This window comes from Battus philenor, unplaced genomic scaffold (assembly GCF_028537555.1).
Source record: "Battus philenor isolate CCGP_79_NKW_IND1 unplaced genomic scaffold, ilBatPhil1.0.hap1 SCAF_25, whole genome shotgun sequence".
NCBI lineage: Eukaryota > Metazoa > Arthropoda > Insecta > Lepidoptera > Papilionidae > Battus > Battus philenor.
Window position 1 is genome coordinate 6,974,997 of NW_027181688.1, and position 22,109 is coordinate 6,997,105.

At 33.1% G+C, this 22,109-nt stretch overlaps 2 protein-coding genes across 3 annotated transcripts in view; both read left to right on the forward strand.

Annotated features, from left to right (window-relative positions):
• Positions 1 to 232: 232 nt before the first annotated feature.
• Positions 233 to 5,432, forward strand: LOC137924941 (uncharacterized). Its single transcript, XM_068768358.1, has 3 exons — positions 233 to 321; positions 3,259 to 4,154; positions 5,191 to 5,432. The coding sequence occupies exons 1-3, from the start codon at positions 319 to 321 to the stop codon at positions 5,282 to 5,284; spliced, it is 993 nt and encodes a 330-aa protein (XP_068624459.1). The 5' UTR covers positions 233 to 318; the 3' UTR covers positions 5,285 to 5,432.
• Positions 5,433 to 6,136: 704 nt separating this feature from the next.
• Cbl (E3 ubiquitin-protein ligase CBL) overlaps positions 6,137 to 22,109 on the forward strand; it is a 120,842-nt gene continuing 104,869 nt past the window's right edge. For both annotated transcript variants that reach the window (XM_068768323.1, XM_068768325.1), the window contains exon 1: positions 6,137 to 6,872. In XM_068768323.1, coding sequence (XP_068624424.1) covers positions 6,331 to 6,872 — 542 coding nt within the window. In that variant the 5' untranslated portion in view covers positions 6,137 to 6,330. The remainder of the gene's footprint in view (positions 6,873 to 22,109) is intronic.

Genomic DNA, 22,109 nt, shown 5'->3' on the forward strand with positions numbered 1-22,109 from the left:
CTGTATGTTAACATTTCAGATTTTCCTCGATTTGTTTTATTGAATTCAAAATCAATCAGTGTACATAACTCAATTCAAAGTAATTCGTATTTTAATTAATATCATATAAATATAAACAATGATTGTTTGGCCGCATCTAGTCACCAGATCGGGATGTACCGTAAACAAACAAATGAAATGTTTACAATAAACATTCGCGATATATATGGGACGCTGTGATAATACGACAGATAGTCGCTCCATCGAGACGGACGGGTGCTGTGTTCGATTAGAAACAAGTTTGAATAATATTCAATAATAATATTTAGTGTATAAATTATGGTATGTATAACTGTTACATTATCTTTATCTATGCTCATTACATTTTTTTTATAATAGTTAAAAACAGTACACATTAATTTTGTACAAAACTATTCATATTTTTTAATCGTCGTGACAGTTTTTAATTTACTTTCTATATAAATAAATAAATGTACAACACGGAGATAATGAAGCGTGTACAAGTGTGCAAGAGTAAATTTGATCTATACAAACTTTTATCAAATTCTTGTTATACTACACTAAGTATATTCATGATTTATTATTATTTTAGTCGTAAGACGTACGCTGTTGGGCATAAACCTACCACATAGACTTCCAATAAGATCGCTACAGGTTAGGTTGTACTTAGTGTCTTCCAACGACCTTAACAAGGTCATCTGTCATGTCCAAACATGTCCGTAGTCTTTACTCCAGAACCTTAAGGCTCTTTCCAATGCTATTTTATCATTCCAATCCGCTGGACAAAACAAAACTGTGTAACGAGAAACGTGGCGAGGGATGGAAGGCGATGCGTGGATGTAATGTGGGTGAATGCTGTATGTTGAATGTATTCTAAATGATAGAAATTGTGAAGGATGAGAGAGGGAAGGTAAAAGGAGGGTATATATCCCTTTCCCGAAAATGAGATGGAGGAAAGCGTATTTAAAAAACATATAGTTCATGGCCGATCATTAATTATTAAATACCATAAAGCAAGCCGTAAAACTGACTGTATTTTGTTTCATAGCTATATTGTTAAAAAAGAATATATCAATCCGTCTGAGAGACCTAAGAATTTGGGGACCTTACAATCGAGTGAAATAGATAATGTAGAGGCTTGAAACACTGTTTTATAGAATCCTACATTTAATTATAACTTAAAAATCCTTCACACTGTTATATGATTATTTTCCAAGTTTTTGTTCAATGACTTAAATTAATTACAAGATAATACAAAAAGAGTATATTGTAATAACATATAATACATAGTTGCCCATAAAAGAGTTAATTATCTATGAAGCCATAATTTATATACTTTGGATTACTAGCTTAAACTATATCTGACTTTGGAAATCATATTAATTTTTCAATTAAAATACGTATAAGACATATCATATGTTAGAAACAGTGCATAATTCAAGCATTTAAATCATTTGTAATGGATATAGGACAGTGTTCATATAAGCGTGTCGGATTTATATTAAAAATCCTTTCGGCGAAGCAATCGATTTTATTTACTGTAAAACGAACAAAACTACATTTCCAGACTTCATCTTGATCTTAGTTCTTTCTGTTGCTTCGTATAAGTGCAATGAGCCACTATTCTCCGATAACTAATATTTATCATGTGTTTTCGTTTTAATAACGTCAATGATTAATAAAACATTCCAAAATCATTAGTAAACAATACGCACGTATCATTGAAATTGTTAAATCGTACAAATTCGGACACAGTCATGGTTCTTTAATCACATTATTTACCTTTGCGAACAAATAGACACATTTCATGTTTAGACATTGATTTCACCGCAGTGTAGTTTGTTTATTAACGACTGTTTGTGCGGTATTGGTTTCTTTCTTTTGTTTAAAACAATAATTGGACTTTTACGTAAGTAAACATGTTACTATATTAATTAATAATAAGTATGGTAGCGTTTATATTAATTATTAAAATTTAATAGGTTAAATTTTTGTAAAAAATAAAAATCTGTATTTAAAATAATGTTAAAAAAAACTTTGTTAATTATAAATGTGTCCTAATTATTAGTACCATTTTATAATCACTTTTATAGCATTTTCGATTATATGCAATTTTATGATACATCAAGTTTGTAAATTGGTTTAAGCGCCATCTATTGGTACCATTGTTTATTATCACGAAAAAATTCATTGCTGTAGTAACAATCCTACGCCTTATTTTCTGGACAGATTCAATATGTTTACCAGTAAAATATAAACGTAAAATTAGTAGTCACATTGTAAAGAAAGGTAAAGACGCATTAACATGTGGCTTTTTTTTTGTTTAGTCTTGGTTTTATCGGTTGACACAATGTAACAATAATGCCGGCAATACCACAAAAATATACCGGTTAAACCGAAAATCCTTGGAAATATTTTTACTATTTTCTTTCTCATTTTATCAGTTAATATATTATGTGTACTTTATTTATCATTATAAATAAAGTACATATAATATATTAATAAAAGATATATAGTTAATTTAATAAGTCAAAATTTAATTCTTAATGGTCACTAAAACATTAGTTTTATTAACTTTTTTTGGGCATGTCCAATATCAGGTTGAAAATAAGCACATAAATGCTTTGAAACATAGGATAAACAAAAACAGTCAAAATCAAGACATCAAGTCTACATACAAATTACATTTCTAGACTAACTTTCAATCCCATGTAAACGCATCCTTACCTCGTTACCAATGAGAATAGTTATGCATTTTAATGGATCAACTTTTAAATGAATTATAATTTAAGCCGTGAGTCTTCTTCCAGTTGGGAACGGCCTGCATCCATCAACTTTTCTACCAGCGTTTTCTAATGACCTAAATAAAGACGACTTTCTACCGTGTAGGTGGGCATCCTATGCTGTGCTGGCTGATCCGTGATCTCTATTCTATTCTGAGGACTATGTGCCCTGCTCACTGTCAGTTACTGTCGTTCGTCTATGGATCTCTTAATTTCTGGTTTATATGGTGGAGAAATCCCGACAATTAAATCCCATAGTTCTCTCCATGGCTCCTCTAGTAACCGAGAGTTTGCCAATGAGGTCAGAAGTGATAACGTTTCTGTACCTTAAGTCATCACTAATAACACACATTGGTTGTAGACCTTCGTTTTTAGGCACTGAGGGATATTGAGAAGACATTTCGTAGTTTCTCGAAAGAGTCTTTGGTGAATACAGTTTAGAAGTTCCAAAATCTAATAATGATTATCCTTTCAGATGGCACGATTTGCAACTTTCCTTCTTTTATCGATGGTACTAATAATAGAAGGTAATCCGGTGATGACACGACAGAGTCTGATGCGTAAAGCGGATAGAGAGCATATTTGCGCAAACCTTCTTAATTTCAATAAACTATTTTACGCTCTCGATGGACAAAAGAACGTAAGCGGCGTACCAGCAGACATGAGCGTTCATTGGAAAACCGGAAAAGTATACTTTACGCTTATAAGCGACGAAATGAAAATGAGTTTACAAGTATTACATCCAAGCGGAGAGATAGACTTAATCAAAGTTGCCGGACTGGGCCAATCGACTTGCATTGACAATTTAAACGATATTGTTTATTTAGCAACTGACAACGGTGTTTACAAATATAAAGATGACGGCTCTATAGAATTGTACACCGCTTTAGGAGAAGACGTTATGTACGTAGCTGTAACGAGCGACGGCAGCACCATGTACGTAGCAACATGGCCGCAAAACCGCGTTCATAAAATTTCTAGCGACGGTCAAAAACAAGAAACGTTCCCTGCCATTCCAAACGGCCATGGTCTAACTATAGACACAAGAAACAATATTTATTTCGTTGCCACTAAAACATCGTACATCTTAAAGAACGGATATAACATACCTATTAAGATAAAAGGGTTGCCAAGCGACAAAATGACCGGTATTTTCATAAGTCGGTCTGATGAAGTTTACGCTATGGATGAAAACAGTAATTTATACGTGATTGATTCAGATAATGCCAGTGCCAGACATCTAGGTTCGTTCAGCGTAAGCGGTGTAAACTCATTCGCGATGGATGCAGCTGATAATGTGCTGATCGGTGTGAAAGGGGCTTTATTGAAATTTAACGCCTTCGAGAAGAATCCTTGTTCACCTGAGGAAAAGTAAATACTGTTAAAATAAATGTTAGTGGTTTGTGTATCCATTGGCCTAATCTCTATTAATTATTAATCTTTCGTTATATTTATTACGTCAAATATTATTAAACACTGTATATTAATAATTCTACCTAATAAATTGTGTGTTCATTTAACTAAAATAATAATTTGTGATAACGTAAGACATTTAGTGCTTTACACTGTCCGAATGTGTCTTCTATAATTTTTTTTAAATATCATGTAGTAGTTGTTGCATAACATCGTTAAATAAAAGATGTTACTTCTTAATTATTAATGTTTATTATGTAATTAATCATTAATTTTAACTCATAGTATTCATAAGATTAACTTTTAATTAATTTTATTAACTACTAAACTATGGTGAAAGACACAATTTATTTTTAATAATGTGACATCACCATGTATTTATGATTTCGGAAAAAAGTGTATTAAGAGTTGTCTAAACAAAACGTTTAACAAGGGTAAGTCTAATTAAATATGAAAAATATCTTAAAAAGAATATGTATGATCTACGAAACTTCTAAAAGAACATTTTATTCAAATATATTAAACAAAATTAGCCTGTAGGCAAGATATTTTTTTCAAACCAAAGATAGTAAGGTTAAATAAAAAACAACTTGATTTCAATTTCTGATGGCTTAATAGTAAACTAAAACAGACACAACATCCAATTCAAAGCACATATTGCTGCTGCATATTATGACGACGTTAATTATTGATGTATCCGATTTCATCATATTTGGATTTACGAACATAAAATTCAGTGCAATAATATTTTGGTAAACTTCTGACTTGTACTATTTTTCGTACCAACGCGCGCTCGTAGTTTTAACCGATGTTGGTAAATTGCAATATCTGATACATCTTCAATTAACGCCGATTTCGTATGTGACAGTAATAAGTGTTTTATCCTTAATATTTAAAGTGGTTGTTTTTGACTATGTTATAGAGTATAAAAAATTAAAAAATATGTACTCATGCTTTTTACAATAAATGATAGTTGATAATACTCCTGATTTAGAAAGAATCAAAAAGGAAAGCGGCACAGCAGAAGACGTAAGCATAAAAGACGAACTACGACAACAACCGAGGCTGCAGATGATGAAGAAGAATAACATTTGTACAAAAGAATAATTTATACATTAAATTGTTAATTGTTTATATCATTGTTCTATTATTAAATTAAAACCAACTTTATCAATATTTTAACTGAACTGTATATTTATTGTTAATTTTGTCATTTTAAATTAAATGAATAAACAGGAACATAGTAAAACGTTTTTAATTTATGCGCCATCTATGAACATATTTATAAACTAATTTTACTTTACACCATAAAAAATTCTTGTATTGGATATCCAACAGATTGCTATTAAATTAATTTTTCTGTCTCTAACATAAATAAAGAAACAACAAGTTGTAAAAATTATATGAAGAAAATAAATAAATATTTTAATTATTTATCGTGTTTTAGGCAAACATATGCATGTAGCACCTGAATAAAAATTACAAAAAATTGAAAAATTGTTGAAAATTTAAAATTTTACAATATTTTTTAGCCTCTTTCTTCTAAATAAACGTTTTTGAAAATGATCAGGTCAAGAAATATTCCAAGGGTATTTATACACAATATATATACTATACGCTTTCAACTATCATTAATAACCTAGGAATCAAAAGTTATTTGTTCTATCTCTTTGTTGCTGGTCTTTCCCTTGCAATTGTTATTCAATAAAAACAAATCTGGATGACAACATGTACTGAAATATAAGAACAATATACGCAGTTGCCTTTATGAATTCATAACAGTCGTAGAGTCATATTGAAGTATTGGAGACAATATAAACAAATTTACATCTTTCTTATTATGACAGTATGCATTGAAATATAATAGTGGCAACATCAGCACCGAAACAACCTCAAAACTGCCGAGCACGGTGCTGTCATTTGTCAAACATTATTGTCATTCGCGACAGAGATGTGTCAGTGCGCGACCGTTCGTCGCTTAGCGTTATATATTTGTGTCGTAAATGTGGTGCGCTAGCGTGATAATGAGAAAACACATATTGGACTATCTAATTATAAAGTGATGAAAGTGTTTTAAGTTCAGTGTCTTGTTAAAAATAGTTATTTTCACTTGTATGTCATCGGACTCTTCAATATGGCGGCCCCCCGTCACAAATCACAACAGAAAAATATATCCTCAATATTCTCAAAGCTGCACGGTGCTTTTTCGGATGCAGTATGCCCGACGAAGCTTGCGACCGACAAGAGAACCCTGGACAAGACTTGGAAATTAATGGACAAAGTTGTTAAACTATGTCAACATCACAAAATGAACTTGAAAAACAGCCCGCCGTTTATACTTGATATTTTACCGGATACATATCAGCGGTTGCGCATAATTTACTCGAAATATGAGGATAATATGCAGGAGTTGAACAATAACGAACATTTTAATATGTTTATTATAAACTTAATACGGAAGTGTAAGCAGGCTATCAAGTTGTTCAAAGAAGGAAAGGAGAAAATGTTTGACGAGAACTCGCATTACAGACGTAACTTGACGAAGCTAAGTCTTGTGTTTAGTCATATGCTGAGTGAACTGAAGGCGATGTTTCCGAATGGCACTTTCGCGGGCGACCAGTTCCGTATAACCAAAAGTGATGCAGCGGAGTTTTGGCGAACTAATTTCGGTAACAGGTAAGATAGTTAAAATTTATCCTTTCAACTTTAGTTTTGAGTTGTCACAAATATTTAAATTGTAAATAAAATCAGCAAATCACTGGTGCCCCACTAAGAATAAGTGATTTGGTAACCTTTAGGTGCTAATAACGCTTTTTGCTGCTGTTAACATGAAGAGTAAGTGATCACTTCTAGCTTTGGATGCTAATAATGCTTTATACTACTGTTAACATGAAGCTTTTAACTGAAATGTCTACTTTTTCTTTTTATGTTATATTATTTTATTCTACATATTATTCAAATTTATGATTTTTAATGAGTTTTAAACATTTTCTTGAGAAATTACCTTAAGATTTTTTAATGTCATTTATAACTAAGCTTGTAATAATTTCCAATGATACTTAAATTTCATGTATTATGGTTCCAAAATATGTAAAGTTATTCCTTACATTATAATCAATTAGTAATCAGGTTCCTATGTATTTTTTTGCAAAAAGAATTAACATAATTTATGAACATGAAAGAACGAGTCTCAACCAAAAATAGGTTTATTATTTTGACCTTTAATTTTGGTTTATAATTTTATTATAAATAAATTCTTATGTGGTAATGGTACTTAATAATGTATAAAACATTCTATATTGTTTTTGTCATAGGTATTAGATGCATGTTACACCATTTTAAATATTTAGTGTAAGAGAAATTTTTGTAAACAGTAGGTTTAATGAATATGGAAACAATAATAAAATTGTTTATTAAATGAAGTAAATCACTATTTGTATAAGAAATGATGGAAGCAAGCCAATGTTCCACCAGTACTGTAGATAATAAAATCTCTGAATAGGTATCAATAAACAAATCAAAAAAAAAAAATTCTTAATAAAATGTTTTATTTATAAACTTTACATTTTTTTCAATGTAAAAATCTGTTTTAGTAATTATAAAATAAAGAAACTGTATCTAATGAATAGGTTTATGAAATTTATTGTATATGTAACATATATTTTCATCTAACTGACCTTTACCAACCAGACTCCTCTCTCTTCCTAACCAAATTTCAAATGATCACATGCACCACAGCTACAAACTCCTTGTCAGAAATGACCTGATATTTTCTCTTGACAGAACTTGAACAGGTTGTATAGAGGTTTCCCTGACAGTTAAGAAATATTGGTTAGAAAGATTATGCTACTGCAAATCTTCTTTCCCATATTAATTAACAACTGTACTTTATAGGAAAACTTTATATCATATTATGTAGTATTGTATGCATTTATATCTTTGTATATAAGAAGAAAAGTAATGTCAAAAATTAGTAATGTCTTTGTTATGTATTGAACATTAAATTCTCATAAAAAAGCTAATGTGAAAAACCATGACTATTGCACTTTTTAAGTAAAATATGAATGAGGGATGGTATTGTGGTAGTTCCATCCCGTTAACTAGTTTTACTATTAATTCATGCAAGCCGTTAGACTCCCACTGAAAGTATAGGCCTCATGAGCAGATTGCCACAATGACTGTTCTTGCTTTCCGTACATCCAACAAATGTGCGATGGTTCTGTTTTGTTTGCAGTTTTTTTCATTTCTGATTTGATCTTGCAGAGAAGATCGAGTAGAGATATGAGTTTAATTATTAAATATTGACAAATAGGTAGATGCATATTATTTTAAAAATGATGGGAAACTTCTGAAATAGTTCTTTTTGATGACCTTCATTTTGATACCTGATACATTTTTTTTTTCACTGATTATCAATCATAACAAACTATATGTTTAACTGTATTTCATTGCAGAACTAGGTTACAGAATCCATCTCAACTGTTATGTCTATTGTTTCATCAACCTCATTTCAGTTGAAAGGGGTCCACTGCTGGCCATAGGCCTGTTCCAGAGATTTCCAATGCTATAATATCCTGACAATATAATACAATAGGCAAGCGGCATGGATAATTCTTTTGCTTAAAACTTCCTTGAGTATCTTTAATTGACTAGGATAAGTTTTAATTAATTAGCATATAGCTTCAACTTAAATTATTCAGTTGTTTAATTTAAGGATAGAGCTAAATATCACATTTAAGGATGTTGCACGATATATGTTGACAAACTTTAGTTTTGATTTCTGGTTATGTAAATTTCCTGCCGTTGTTGCTTTGTAAATGACAATGCATTGGAAGAAAACATCCTCCTAAGCAAAGAACACAGTGGAATGCACTACATAATATCCTGTTATTGTAAATTCTTTGGCACTGATTTATGCATGAACTTTCAACTTAATTACAATCAGAGTGTGAGCAAGTCCACCATTGATGTTTTTTTTTATCAGATCAAAACAAACTCCAAGGAGTTTTATTTTATGGTCAAATTCAATGTAATTTATTTAATAATAATGCAATTCATTCCCAAGCTTTACAATCACATATGTGTCGGCTTCAAGGTAGCTGCAATTTCATGAATATTGTTTTTTTAAAATGCCCGGGAAGTAGTCGGTTTAGGACTGTAAATTTTAAATGACTTAAAATGTATTACATGTATGACTTCATTCTTTGATCAAAGGTTAACAACACTGAAGATGAGTTGTCATATATTTATTCATGTTATTATTCACTTAGAATAGTTTACAGCATTCAAAAGTGTACATCTTGAGAAGAATATAATAAGACCAGCTGACCTAATAAGACCAATTTAATATAAACTAGAAGAAAGTGTACTCTCCTACGATAGCATCCTTCAATATGTAGCTATGAGGGATTTAACCGCAGCATGTTAAAATTAATTAAAAAATCAGTAATGACATAGACATGCCTGTCTTATTTTTGAATAAATAAAATTTAAAATTATTCTGTATCACCCTTAGAGAAACAAGATGATCTACATGCATTCGTCTTTTCTATATTTCGATAGGCGTGCGATAACTGGACCTTTAGTCTCACATAAGTCAAAAGATAAAAGAATTTGAGATGTGGTATTGGCGCCGGATGTTATGAATCTCGTGTACAGCACGGCGTATTAATTCGTCTAACTTCTGAAAGGTCATTAAGAACTCGATTATCCAGTTTGATTGCGATGAATCCTCAATTACTTCGGCCACGTTGCGCGGAGAAGCTCGGAAACTTGGCAGAAGTTATTTTTCGGAAGGCTAAAAGATACTCGTTGGACTGAGGCAGCAGAACACCATCATGTAAGGTTCTTTAAAAGTTTCATGAAATAGAAAAGCCTGAAGAAAAATGGCGAAGACTGGTTTGGCCACCACCCTAAGTGATGAGAAAGATTCTATGAAGTAGTCTACTTGACACGGCCATGTCGCTAATGTATGGACCATTAGATATCTTTGTTTAGCTATTGAATGGATCGCGTTGAGTCTTGAAGATGGCTAGCTCAGGTTTCAAAGGTCACGTTGCCAATATATGACCCATACAAGTATCGGCATGGAGCTCACATAGAAAACGAAATCGCAATTTAACTGTATGTTCGACATGATAGAATTTTTATTGTCACAATATACGTGATAACTTTTTCTTCTTGCTTCTATTATGTCATTCTAGCCATCTCTTCTTTGGGTGTAATTTCATATTGTAAATTGTAACTGCAAAAAAATATATAACTTTAACAGTTATAGTTTAATAATATGCATTATTATGCGGTTGCAATTTCGTCAAATCCGTTCATAGCTTATATCTACTCGGAGACAGATATAAAGAGATGTATCAGTACAAAGAAATCTGTATATATATTATCAGAAATCTTATGCGTATACATCCGCTCCCGCCTTGGGGCGTTCCGTGGTAGAACCCGTATACTCTGCTCTCACATGTGTACAGTCAGAAAGTGTTTACATTAAATCTAAAATGTTGCTGGGGGTAACGGATTATCCGGCAGTTGAATTACGTGCTTTATCAGTGGCCGGTAATTGCGTGGACAAATCGTTATCTCGTCGCGTTCATTCATATAGAGATAAACATAGCGCGCCAGTATTGCGCTCTAGTGAATGGAGTGATTAACAGTTCTGAATGCACGAATTGGATTATGAATGTACTTGATAAGCGAGTTTGGTGCTTTAATTCTTTACAGTTACGTTCCAGCTATTCAAGTTTAATTAAGAAATGATATTTTAATCAATGACGTCGCTATTTATGAGGTTACAACTTCACCAATTTACGGTATATTGCTACTGAAACAGCTGTACCGCATCGAGGAAAAACTAAAGTAAGCGCTGTCGTCCAAGACTCTGTATCATTCGAAGAACTTCTTGTTAATCTTTAACGAACGAACGGAATTTTCTAGAACGATGACCAGTTGGTCGACGGATTTAAAAAAAATAGTGCTTTATTTCCAGAGCGAGAAAAGGTGCATAAACCTTTAGCGAAACGAATGTCGCGAGTACAGCGGCATTCGTTCGCTAAGTGTTAAAAGAATGTGTCTGATATATACATCTAATGAATATTGGATTGACTAAGAAACCATTGGTTAAATTTATAACCTAAACATTAGTTTTTTTAACATACATTATACATTTAAGTATATATGTTATTAATAATCAAAACGCGAATATCCATTAAGTGAGTCCTTTTGTGAGTAAAAGTATCGATATATCGAAATATCGATGTATATTTTTCTGTTGTTTCTCTTAACACTAGCGATGACGGCACAATGATGAACTGGACCGGCCGATACTTCCGTCTTGTTGTACGCATAAGGCGCGGTACAGCGGTTTCGGTAACACTATAACTAAACTCAAAAGCTTCCTCTAATCCATGACACGGGCTTTTTGCGTTATTCAGAGAGGCCGCTAAGGTACTATCTGATAGCAAGATTTAAGTGCAAGGGCACCTGAGAATGTAATGCGACTGAGGGGATCAACAATTAGTTATTTCGGTTAATATTATCAGATTTGAAGGACAATTTTTAAAGCTATTGATTGATTACTACTGGAGGAATAAAGGTTTCAGCAACGTTTCTATCATGCTTAAACGTCGGTCTGGACGCAGGCCGCTTACAATCAATCTGTCATATTGGAAGTTAATGGAGGAGGCCTATGTCCAGTTGACGTCCTTCGTATAAAATTATGAGAAAATAGTATTTTATTGCGATTTCTTACACTTTAATGAGTATTTAGCATTTATTTTACGTGGATGAGGGCAATGACCGTGACAGTATCATCGTGGCTATCTTAGGCGGCGGCCTATGTCTTACTATGGAAGTCTAGCGGCCGATGTGATGGTGATGATAAATGAGAGTTTTTCGTATAAATCTTTGAATTTTATTACAAAGTATGTAGGTTCTTAAAATTTACGAAAAAATTATCACCGAATTATTTACGCAGTTAACCGATGATTCGTAATAACGGCATGTCACCGATATCGATATCGAAAAAAAACTCTGCGAATACATTGCGTGTTTTTTATCTGTCGTTTCCTGTGTATGGCTCGTTGTTTTTACAACGCACTTTTTTTTTGCTAACAGCGATAAGCAGGAGGAAATAGTCTCAACCGTAATTAGATTGTTATTCAATGAAATGTTTTGATTTTTTATCTTGTTTCTTATATCTAAACGTCCACAATGTTTGGGTGTTTTTTTTATTTTTGTCTATTCGGAGCATTTTATTTGAGATACGTAGGTGTTTATACGATAATTTTTTATTAATATCAGTTAAAAGTTGTTTTAGTCTTGTGTATATACTATAAATTCACCAAATCGGCAAATTATTTGCCACATTATGTGCACAACGAAAGTGGCAATGGAAAAATTATGATGAAAATTGTGAAAATATTGCTCTTCTTTTCCTATAAGTACAGAGTGAATTAAAGCATTAGATTATTAAAGAATTAAAGCGTGAGTCAAAATCAAGAAGGTTTGTCAATATGTTTATAATCGAACAAAAGAAAATATCGTGTATCATAAGGCATTATAATTAAAATGATTCCACTTGCTGTCCCTTGCCCGCTTCGCGTGGGTCGCACTGATTTTTGTGGGTGTCATTGTATTATCATATAATAATTTTTCTTAAATAAAAGTGGACAAAGTTACTCCTTATGGCATCAGCTACATACCAGTGTAATATAGTCCCGTCAAAATCGGCCTGGCCATTTCAGAGATTAGCCGAAAAAAAATTATATGTAGCGTATATTATTCAAATGCATATAGTAAAAAGCGGTTATTTTAAATTTACGAATAGTCATTCTATTTTTATTTGTATATATTATAACAGAAGTCTTGCGCTGTACAAAAATTGAATGCCATCATAATTTCAGCCGAAGTGCGTTCAATGCTGGACATAAGCCTTCTCTAAAGATTTACAATCGGACCGGCGGAAAGCGGTCTGCATTCAGCGTCTTCCGACGACCTTAGCAATATCGTCCTTTTGACTGATTAGGCTGGCGTTCTACGTTTGTGTGTACAGTACCAGGCGATAAATATTCCACATTGACCTTTAGAAAGAGACAATCGGCTAATTTCGGCTCCGTAGAGCATTATCTCTGTCGCACGAAATTCAAAAGCTATTTTGTAATAATTTTTACATTACTCACAAATCCTTTATCGTTAAGCAAACGCACGATCCGGTGTAGGCATTCACGGATACTACCATTAGTGTGTATTTAATGGACAGAAGATTAAACTACACGTGAATAACCATGTGTTATAGTAATTAAGGCACATAGGCGGAGGGAGACGAATACACAGGCAGATGCAGACACACACACTGACGTATATACACTAATACAGCACAGTACACACATGAGCGAACAAATAGTATGCATGCAGATGGGGTCCCCATACTATTTGTTCGTTCATCTGTGTTCAGTCAACCAGAGCGATCGTGTTTCCGACCCGATAACGATATGCCAGGTTCGAATCCGCAGTTGGAAAGATCTAATGATGTCATATATATTCGAATAGCAGGTATAGCTTTACCAGCCTTTGTTTTTGTTGTATTTATTTGCTTTTTTTACACACGTTGGAAAGGATTTATTGCCTCAGGTATTTCCTATCACTCAATCTAAAGTGATGCAGAAATGACAAGTAGGTTGTTAAAGTGCGAGAGAAAAATAATACAGAACATAAAATACTATATGCTATATCATCTTCCGCATTTCCGCAAAAGAATATCTACTGCTGGACAAAAAACTTGCCCCATATATTTTTCAATAGAATTCTACTTTAAAATCTTATTTCTAATTGCTATGTCCACATGATAAATACTATCTCATATTATTTAATTACTAATATATACATACTAAAATAAGAGCATATAATATATAGTAAAATTATACTTGCATACATATGCACTTAGACTATTTAATATACAATTAGAGTAAAGTTACGTTTATTCTTCTATCAAAAAGGTTTGAATCTTCTTTTTTTGCATATAATATTTCGCCGGCTCTAATTCCGATAGGAAAAGAAATAAATACCTTCGCGAATTGGACTTTCTTTAACGACATTCTTCTATTATAGCTATATGATTTTGCCCCAGGAACGGTTTTAAATATCCTAAGTACTGTTAGAAACAACCGTCAACGCAGCGTCTTATCAGGGACGAAAGGAAAGATGTCGAAGAAGTCCAAAGTTAATGTTTGCTAATGCTGCAAAAGCCCCGTGGGAACTAAAAAATGAAGTGTCAGAAGTGACTGTGTGGCTGGCAGTCGTCGGGGCTGAAAGTGATCATTTGGTGACGTTTATACTTTGTAGTTAACATATATCGGCTAACATGAAAGAATGAACGAAAATAAGTAAGGTTCCCTGCAATATTTTTAACGCAATAGGAATGGTTGTTCAGGGAAGAGTAAATAGTATTGAATTCAGAACTGGAATTTTCTGACCTGGCTGACACTGCTGCCCAAGTGGAATTTGCAGATTTTAGAGATTTCGTTGGGTCACGGCTCTGAGAGCGCCTTATAAACTCTTAAGATAGTGAAGATCGAACCCTGGGGAGCTTCGGCTCGGACATCTACACTTTACGCTATTGGGAAGCCAAAAAGCTTTTCAAATGTTTCGGCGGACGCTCCATGAAGTGCCTAGGCTAAAGGGCCCATGAGAGGACCTCGAGTTTGACTCGTCGATAATACCCTATTAGCATTCCGACTTAATGGCGCCCGAGAGATTAGAAGACGCTTCACTTTATGAATGTCCCTGTACAAGAAATGGCGGGAGTTTAAAAAAGGTCGTGGAACTGCCTCTTTAACTACATACAGTTTGTCTAAAAAACACAATTGAGAAAATATAAGACAAAAAATAAACTGACATGCAAGTTAACATACGCATGTTACTTCACAATAAGCGTAACTATGTTGCTATAAAAGAATCGACATAAACCTGTTTTCATTGTGATATACGTCTCGTAAAACGTGCTTTCATTTTTCTTATTTATTAGCCCTAGATAGCGTTATCGTCGCTGAAAGCTATCAAAAGCGTATTAAAGGATACAGTTTAAAATAAATAACTTTTATCGCGTCATCGCCAGCATCTGAAATAAGTCTCATACGTTATAAAGGAGGTTAAGGAGTTTGCTTTTCAAATTTATTTCGTCCCTCTTATGCATGTTACTGTATGCTGTTTCCTAATAGGAGTACGGGGGCAATTTTTTGGCAATGTAAGTTGAATTATAATACGAATGAAAATTATATTATGTTTCAATGTTAATTTAGCGTTCTACGGTAATTTGGTGTGATTTTATTTTCGCAAATTAAAAATTATTATGCTTTTTCTGTTATTTTCTTTAATAAAATAAAACGTAGGTGTATTTGTTTACAATCAATAAAAAAAATTGTTTTGTCATTGACCATTTGAATTTCACAGCTTCACTAGTTTGGTGGCCGAGTCCCGAAGACGTTTAGTTACATAACTTATTGCACCAAATTAAGGCGTCCGTCAGGTTCTAAGGCCGCTTCGGCGGAATTTTCATCGAGTATTTTGAAAGAAGGGTGTGACTCGACGTCATTACAACAAGAGAGAACCGTAAAAACATACCTCGCTTAAAGTTATATGATCAGTTGAATCCATGTCGGTGTTTTATTTGAAGGTTTTCATAATCTATGCATTATTTCGCAAAGTGGTTCAGGTGGACACCAGAGGGTCCATGGTAGCCTACAAGGGTCTACGTTAGTGAAACTATTTTGTTAGTTAAACGGTTGTTTGGAATTCACATATCCATATACTAATCCGATAAAATACAATATGTAGTATTACGTAGCAACCCGGGCCGAGGTTTCTCCGGGATCCTTTGAGCTTCGCTACCTTTAATGAGGCTAGGCGCCCTCTGCGCCTTGTAGCCTCGAATGTGGGTTATCTGCAAATGTCATTTGGGCAGCAGTGAGAGTCTAAAAAAAACTAAGCTGGGAAGATAACATTTTAAGAAGCTTAGAGACTGGTAAAAATTACATATTTCATATTCAGTACAACGTATCCTATTTTTGCAAATACAATCCTCAAAAAATAATTAGAAACCCCGCTCAGTTTCTTGTTAGTTATACTCAATAGTAAAGGCGTTAAGAACTAATTAAACTTTAATTTACACTGTCGATCATTGATGATTGTAATTAACTTTTATAATAAAGCTTTTTCGACTTTCACTTAGTATCAAGACTTGCAAAGAGACACCATCCGAAATGACCGTTTGGACATGGAAAGAGAAGAAATACGATTTACGGGCTTGTTAAGTTTCATGAACTTGTTTCATTCTCTACTATTATTAATAGGAATGCCAAAAATAGAGGTTACTCATTTGTGTCCCGTATTACGAAAAGAAAAGCCGCAACGCTAATTTCCATAGAACTAATCTTCAAATTTTTGTCGACTTTTGGGAATAAGGTAAAAATGTAGCCACGGGGGACCAGACCTGAATAAAATAAAAGTGTTGTAATAGGAAAAAAAAACCTGGAAACCTCTGGTTTAAGAACAAAAAAATTATAAAAAAAAATTTCGAAATAATGTCGGTTAGCTTTTGAGAGCGTCTCCATTTTGAATTAACTCCCGTGTCGCTTTCATAATCCGATCTCTTTCTTTGGAATAGAGGTTTTTGACGAGAAATTGGATTCGGATTTGTTTCTTTTTTAATCAATTTAAATAAATTTACTTTTCTGTTTTCTCACGATTGTAAAAAAAATAACCGGACCTTTGTGTTGACCAGCTGGGCAGATGTGAGGTTGAAGTGAGTGCAGGAAGGCCGTTTAGCTCGGTTGTTAACCTCTAGCCAACTGTCACACGTTACAAAGAAAGGAGACACCGACAGGTGAGCTAAGGGAACGACCGCGTCACATACACCTTTAGTGTAAACTTTGGAATAGAAATAAACTTGTTTATTTAGTGAACACGTCCGAGTTTCTTGTAAGGTGATAGATCAGAGCGGATTAGGTTTAAGTTGAATGATTTCAGTTTCTATCAAAACGGATACTTCCACCATTCATTCATAATACAAATGGTCACTGTAAATGACAATATGAATAAAATGAAATATAATTTAATAATGTCTCAGTTAGTCGCAAACTCACAAAACAATTTACAATAGTAATATTTGAAATATTACTTACCGCAATCCAGTGTATTCTTTGCTTAGGAGAAACATTCGTAACTTTAAGAAGGACGCCATTACAAGAGAGTTCATTTTGATTCTAGTTTCAATTGGGTTTTTATGGCATTCTCATGAAGTACACGGCAGGTTACATTAAATAATTCTATGTGACTGGCGATATGAATAAATGAATGAAACACATATAGACTGTTTATATCTTCACCCGTCTCCGATCACCCGATAATCATTATGTCTACCTCAAAGGCATAATAGAAAAATTGTACAATAATAATTTTAACATTTTGTAATAATTCTTATCGGTTTAATTAAGGTTACGTCTTTGATCAGTGTGGTATTTGACAGATTAATAGACGTCTCTATCTTGTCTTGTTTAATATTAAAGGTTATAAATATAAGCTTTAAAATTAAAATATTAAAGGTATTTATTACATTTTTAGACATGTAGTAGGTATGTTGTAGCTATGTACCAGTAGTATTGGAAGGGGTGAATGTATACTTCATTTGACACCAAAAAAATTAATCTTTTACGCTTTTATCCGATATCTCTATATAAAGAGAACACTTTAAAAAATGTACACATTTTTACATTGTAATACAGCAGGCCAATTACTTCTGGCAGTACAGTCTCAAGGGACATATAGTAAACAATAATGAATGTGTAATGATCCGAATTTTATCATTACGTTATTTATTATCTCCTGCACCATTGATTTCTGGATTGGGTGCAAAATACATCAAGTACAAGAAAATAAGTTACACATGCACCATTTTAAAGCTATTACGTCTTAAATTAATTAACCTGTATGCTATCTTGGTATTTAAATATTGTGGATAAAAATTATTATGATATAGGAATTCGAAATTATTTATGGAATATCAAATACTTCAAAACTTTATATTATTATTGCCATTCTTTTTTCTTGCCTATGACATTTAAATTTAAGACGTATCAATATATAATTGAATGTAAAACGTACTCGAAAATATTATAATTATATTAAAAAAATTCTTCGAGTTTATCTACCGCTTGATATATTTCACAATCATTAAGTAAATAAATCTGATAACTTGTAAAAAGTGGTCGGTTGGCGATCACGGGGCCACAGCCCCTTGCGTTGGTCGGATCAACTCAAAACCACAGACCGGCGCAGATGGCTTAACATATTGCGCGACAATCTTTCCATAAAGGGTAGCGATCCTTAGTTAGGGGGGATACGTCATAAAAATAAGTATATGATTAAAAATGTTATTCAAATTTATTGTTAACCTCTTTGAAATGGCTGTTGAAAATTGAACTAACTTCGAAGGCTCTGACAAAAGATTACAGTGGGCGGTACAAGACATAGAGAAAGATAACGAGAGTTCAGATGGTGGACAGACCTAGATATCGAGTTACTATTGTAATTAAAAATTATGGTGAAATATTCATTTAAAACGCTTGGCTATTAGGCAAGTAATTTTTTTTCCTAGGTTGGTAGGACTGTCAAGCGTGTTTTTGTTCGACGTTAGAATATCATTTAGTTAACTCTAAATCATTTTGAGGTATGTATCGTGTCTCAATTAGAGCCAAAATAGCTCAATTTTTTTATAGAAAAAAGCGTAAAAAATTCGACACAAAAGGCCAACGTGGGGACGCCGTTGTGACACGATTTAGGAGATAAAAACCGAATCGATGGTCTTGAAGGCTATTCTGGAAAAAAGATTATTCCGAATGCTTAGTGAGATATCAATTGCAAAGGTTAAAAGGTTTTTTGATACATTTATAGTATATAATATTCTCAAATGAAGATTCATGTCACCAGAAATAGATTTTGTAAAAGAATAAATAAACTGAATTTAAGCCACCTTATTACATTATATACTTTTGTAAGTAAAAACGACTATTGTATTTGCGGATTAAATGCCTACATAAAGGATTTATGTTGACGCACAAGGTTCGTAGGGGTCAAAAGGTCAGGTAAATTGTAAGTGGATGCTCCCTTGCTCCCTAAAAAGTCAATTACGGTGACAGGATTAAGTCTACTGCACATTAAGGTCACCTAATAAAAAGTAATTGGGACCTTATTTCGTGTAATGTTTGTTGTAGGTAACTTTATAAGTAAATAAAGTTACATTGGTGTTATTTGTTGAAAGTCGTAAAAGTACAAATACATATAAATAAAGAAGAAATGGCTTAGCAAATTATTTGCAATTTATATTTAGTGAAAGAAACTTTATAAGCGACGTAAAATGAAAATTGTATTTATTGAAATTGATAAAAAAACCTTAATTTTCTACAGACTAGGAAAACTTCAAAATTCAGTGAGCTAATTTTGCGTAGATTGAATCAACGAAAATATTTAAAAAGGTGCCACGAAATAACTATGATGACATATGAACCATGCAATGCACTTAAAACGATAGTAAAATAATGCGATTAAAATAGACTTTCATTTCTTTAGTTGTTGTCCTTCTATTAATTGCGTCATATATATCAACAAAAAGTTTATTTTTGCATGAAATGATTCTAAAATTTAGATGTACACTACATATTATAATAATTTATTTATTTTACACAATAATTACAACTTGAAAACACAAAACAAATACATGAAACAAAATAAACACAAACATGAAAACATTTCTTAATTGTTACTTACGGAAAGGTATCCGTGTTACGTTCTGTGTATGTGTGCCAACAGACATATATATACCCATAGTGTTTATTACATAAATTTCAGAATCTGCAACCCTACAAAATTCAATTGATGCATAAATTAAGCCACTTGGACGTCAATGAGAGGCTCGACTCGAGGCAATCGAGCGCTCTTCAACCTTTACCTGTATTTAGTTTTCGAATGATTCTCGTTTTCATATTTAATAGCTATATAAATAAGCATAACAGGTTACAGAAGTGTAACGGATCTGAAATGCAAGCGTCAAAAATCATTTAATTCACCTAAAGTAACCGTCTGAATTCATCATCATTATTAATTAGCCGTAATGCTTCTTCTTCTAGATATAAGCCTCCCCTATTGATTACTATTAGGATTGGAAGGCGCCTTAATTAAGTAAACTCCGGCAACTTTAACATGGTCATATGTCTACTTATAGTGAGGAGAGAGAAGATATCATACGCTGCGTTTGTCTGTCGGTGGTTCACTCCAGAACCTTAAGGTCGTCGCAGCCAACTGTTCTATTCGATGACCGGTCTACTGCCACTTCAACTTGACAATCCACTGAGCTTTGTCGGTGACTTTCATTCATCTACTTTTCTAAACATTTGTAGATTACCAATGCGCCATCTATTTCTTTAATAGATTCTATAGATAAAGAAATAAATGCTGAAAAAATCTGTGATTTGCGTAGAGGAACTACGCAAATCACAGATTTATATTTTATATCAGAGACTACCCAAGAAGTCGATCTTTTGGGGTCGAAATCAGTTTCATGATAGGGTAGATATAAACGAAACCACAATTTGACGGTAGAGTAAATTTAAAAATCGTTTCCAATTAATATTAATAATACCAATTATATATATTATTTGTAGCATATAAAAGCTGAATTACGTGTACGAACTTATAAGAATGGCTAATTTTTTCGTAGGAAGTATAATTGTTGTACTTTTATAAAAGTCAAGTCGACAACCTTGTCTAACTTTGAACAAGATGAAAAACTCGACAAGTCAATAATCGTGAAAAAGTTCGTGCATGATTATTTAATATTACGAGATTTATAGGCACGTTTTGATTTGCTCTCAATTTGAGTGTAAATAATTTGGCTTCACTTTGGAAAAGATGTATTGCTCGAGATAGATTTGGATATTTTAAAGGTAATATTAACATATTTTATATCTGTTTCCTAAATGTAAGTGAAATATGTTTTGTAATAAACTATCTGTAATGAACGCTTTTCTCTTCTCAACCCCTTACGAGATGGTATTTCGTATAATCCGCTCTTAGCTCACCTATGCTCGGCGGAAGGAATATTCCTAACAAAAAAATAAGTTTTCTAAGTCCAGAGATATCGTGATGACTCTAGGTGATCTTTGAATTTTTATATAACGTACGGTACATACGGTACATATTTACGGAACCTAGCTGATGCTGTCTAGAGCTTTGAAATGAGTATGTTTGGTACGACACTTGCGTTAAACTTTTTGGGGTATAAGATATCTTATTATACTATTTTCCAAGTTACGGTACCCGCCCTCGTATCCCTGAAAACACGAGATGAATTCATACAGTTTTTAATTAATTTAAAATCCCGTTCGGTGCCCGTGAGTACTGTTAGGCTGTGACGTCACGGGTGCACAAAGCGGGCAGTGAATTGGGTCGTTAAGTGCAGCGGATGCCGAGCAACGGATGGCGCGCCGGCGATAGCTTCGTTTTGTACGCTTTTTTGTTTGCCAACCATTACTTGGCTTCTGAGTTCCTAGTGCCTTTTTTTCGTTTCCTTCGTGTGTAAATTTTTTTTTGCATGCTCGTTTTGTTCATTGCGGTAGGGTTTAAACATTGTCTTACTACGATGCAGACAAATGTTCTACCAACCTCTGTCTTGTCGGATTATTATATATCAATGTATATTTTTAACCACCCGTATATTAGAGACGATATTATTCTTTTTCTAAGTTGTTAAAGCAAGTATATAGTCAAAGTGATTACTTAAGCATCCTCACACTGATACTATGATAACTTCTAGTTTATTGATGTCATTTCTTTTATACCATAGAACTGTAGTACACC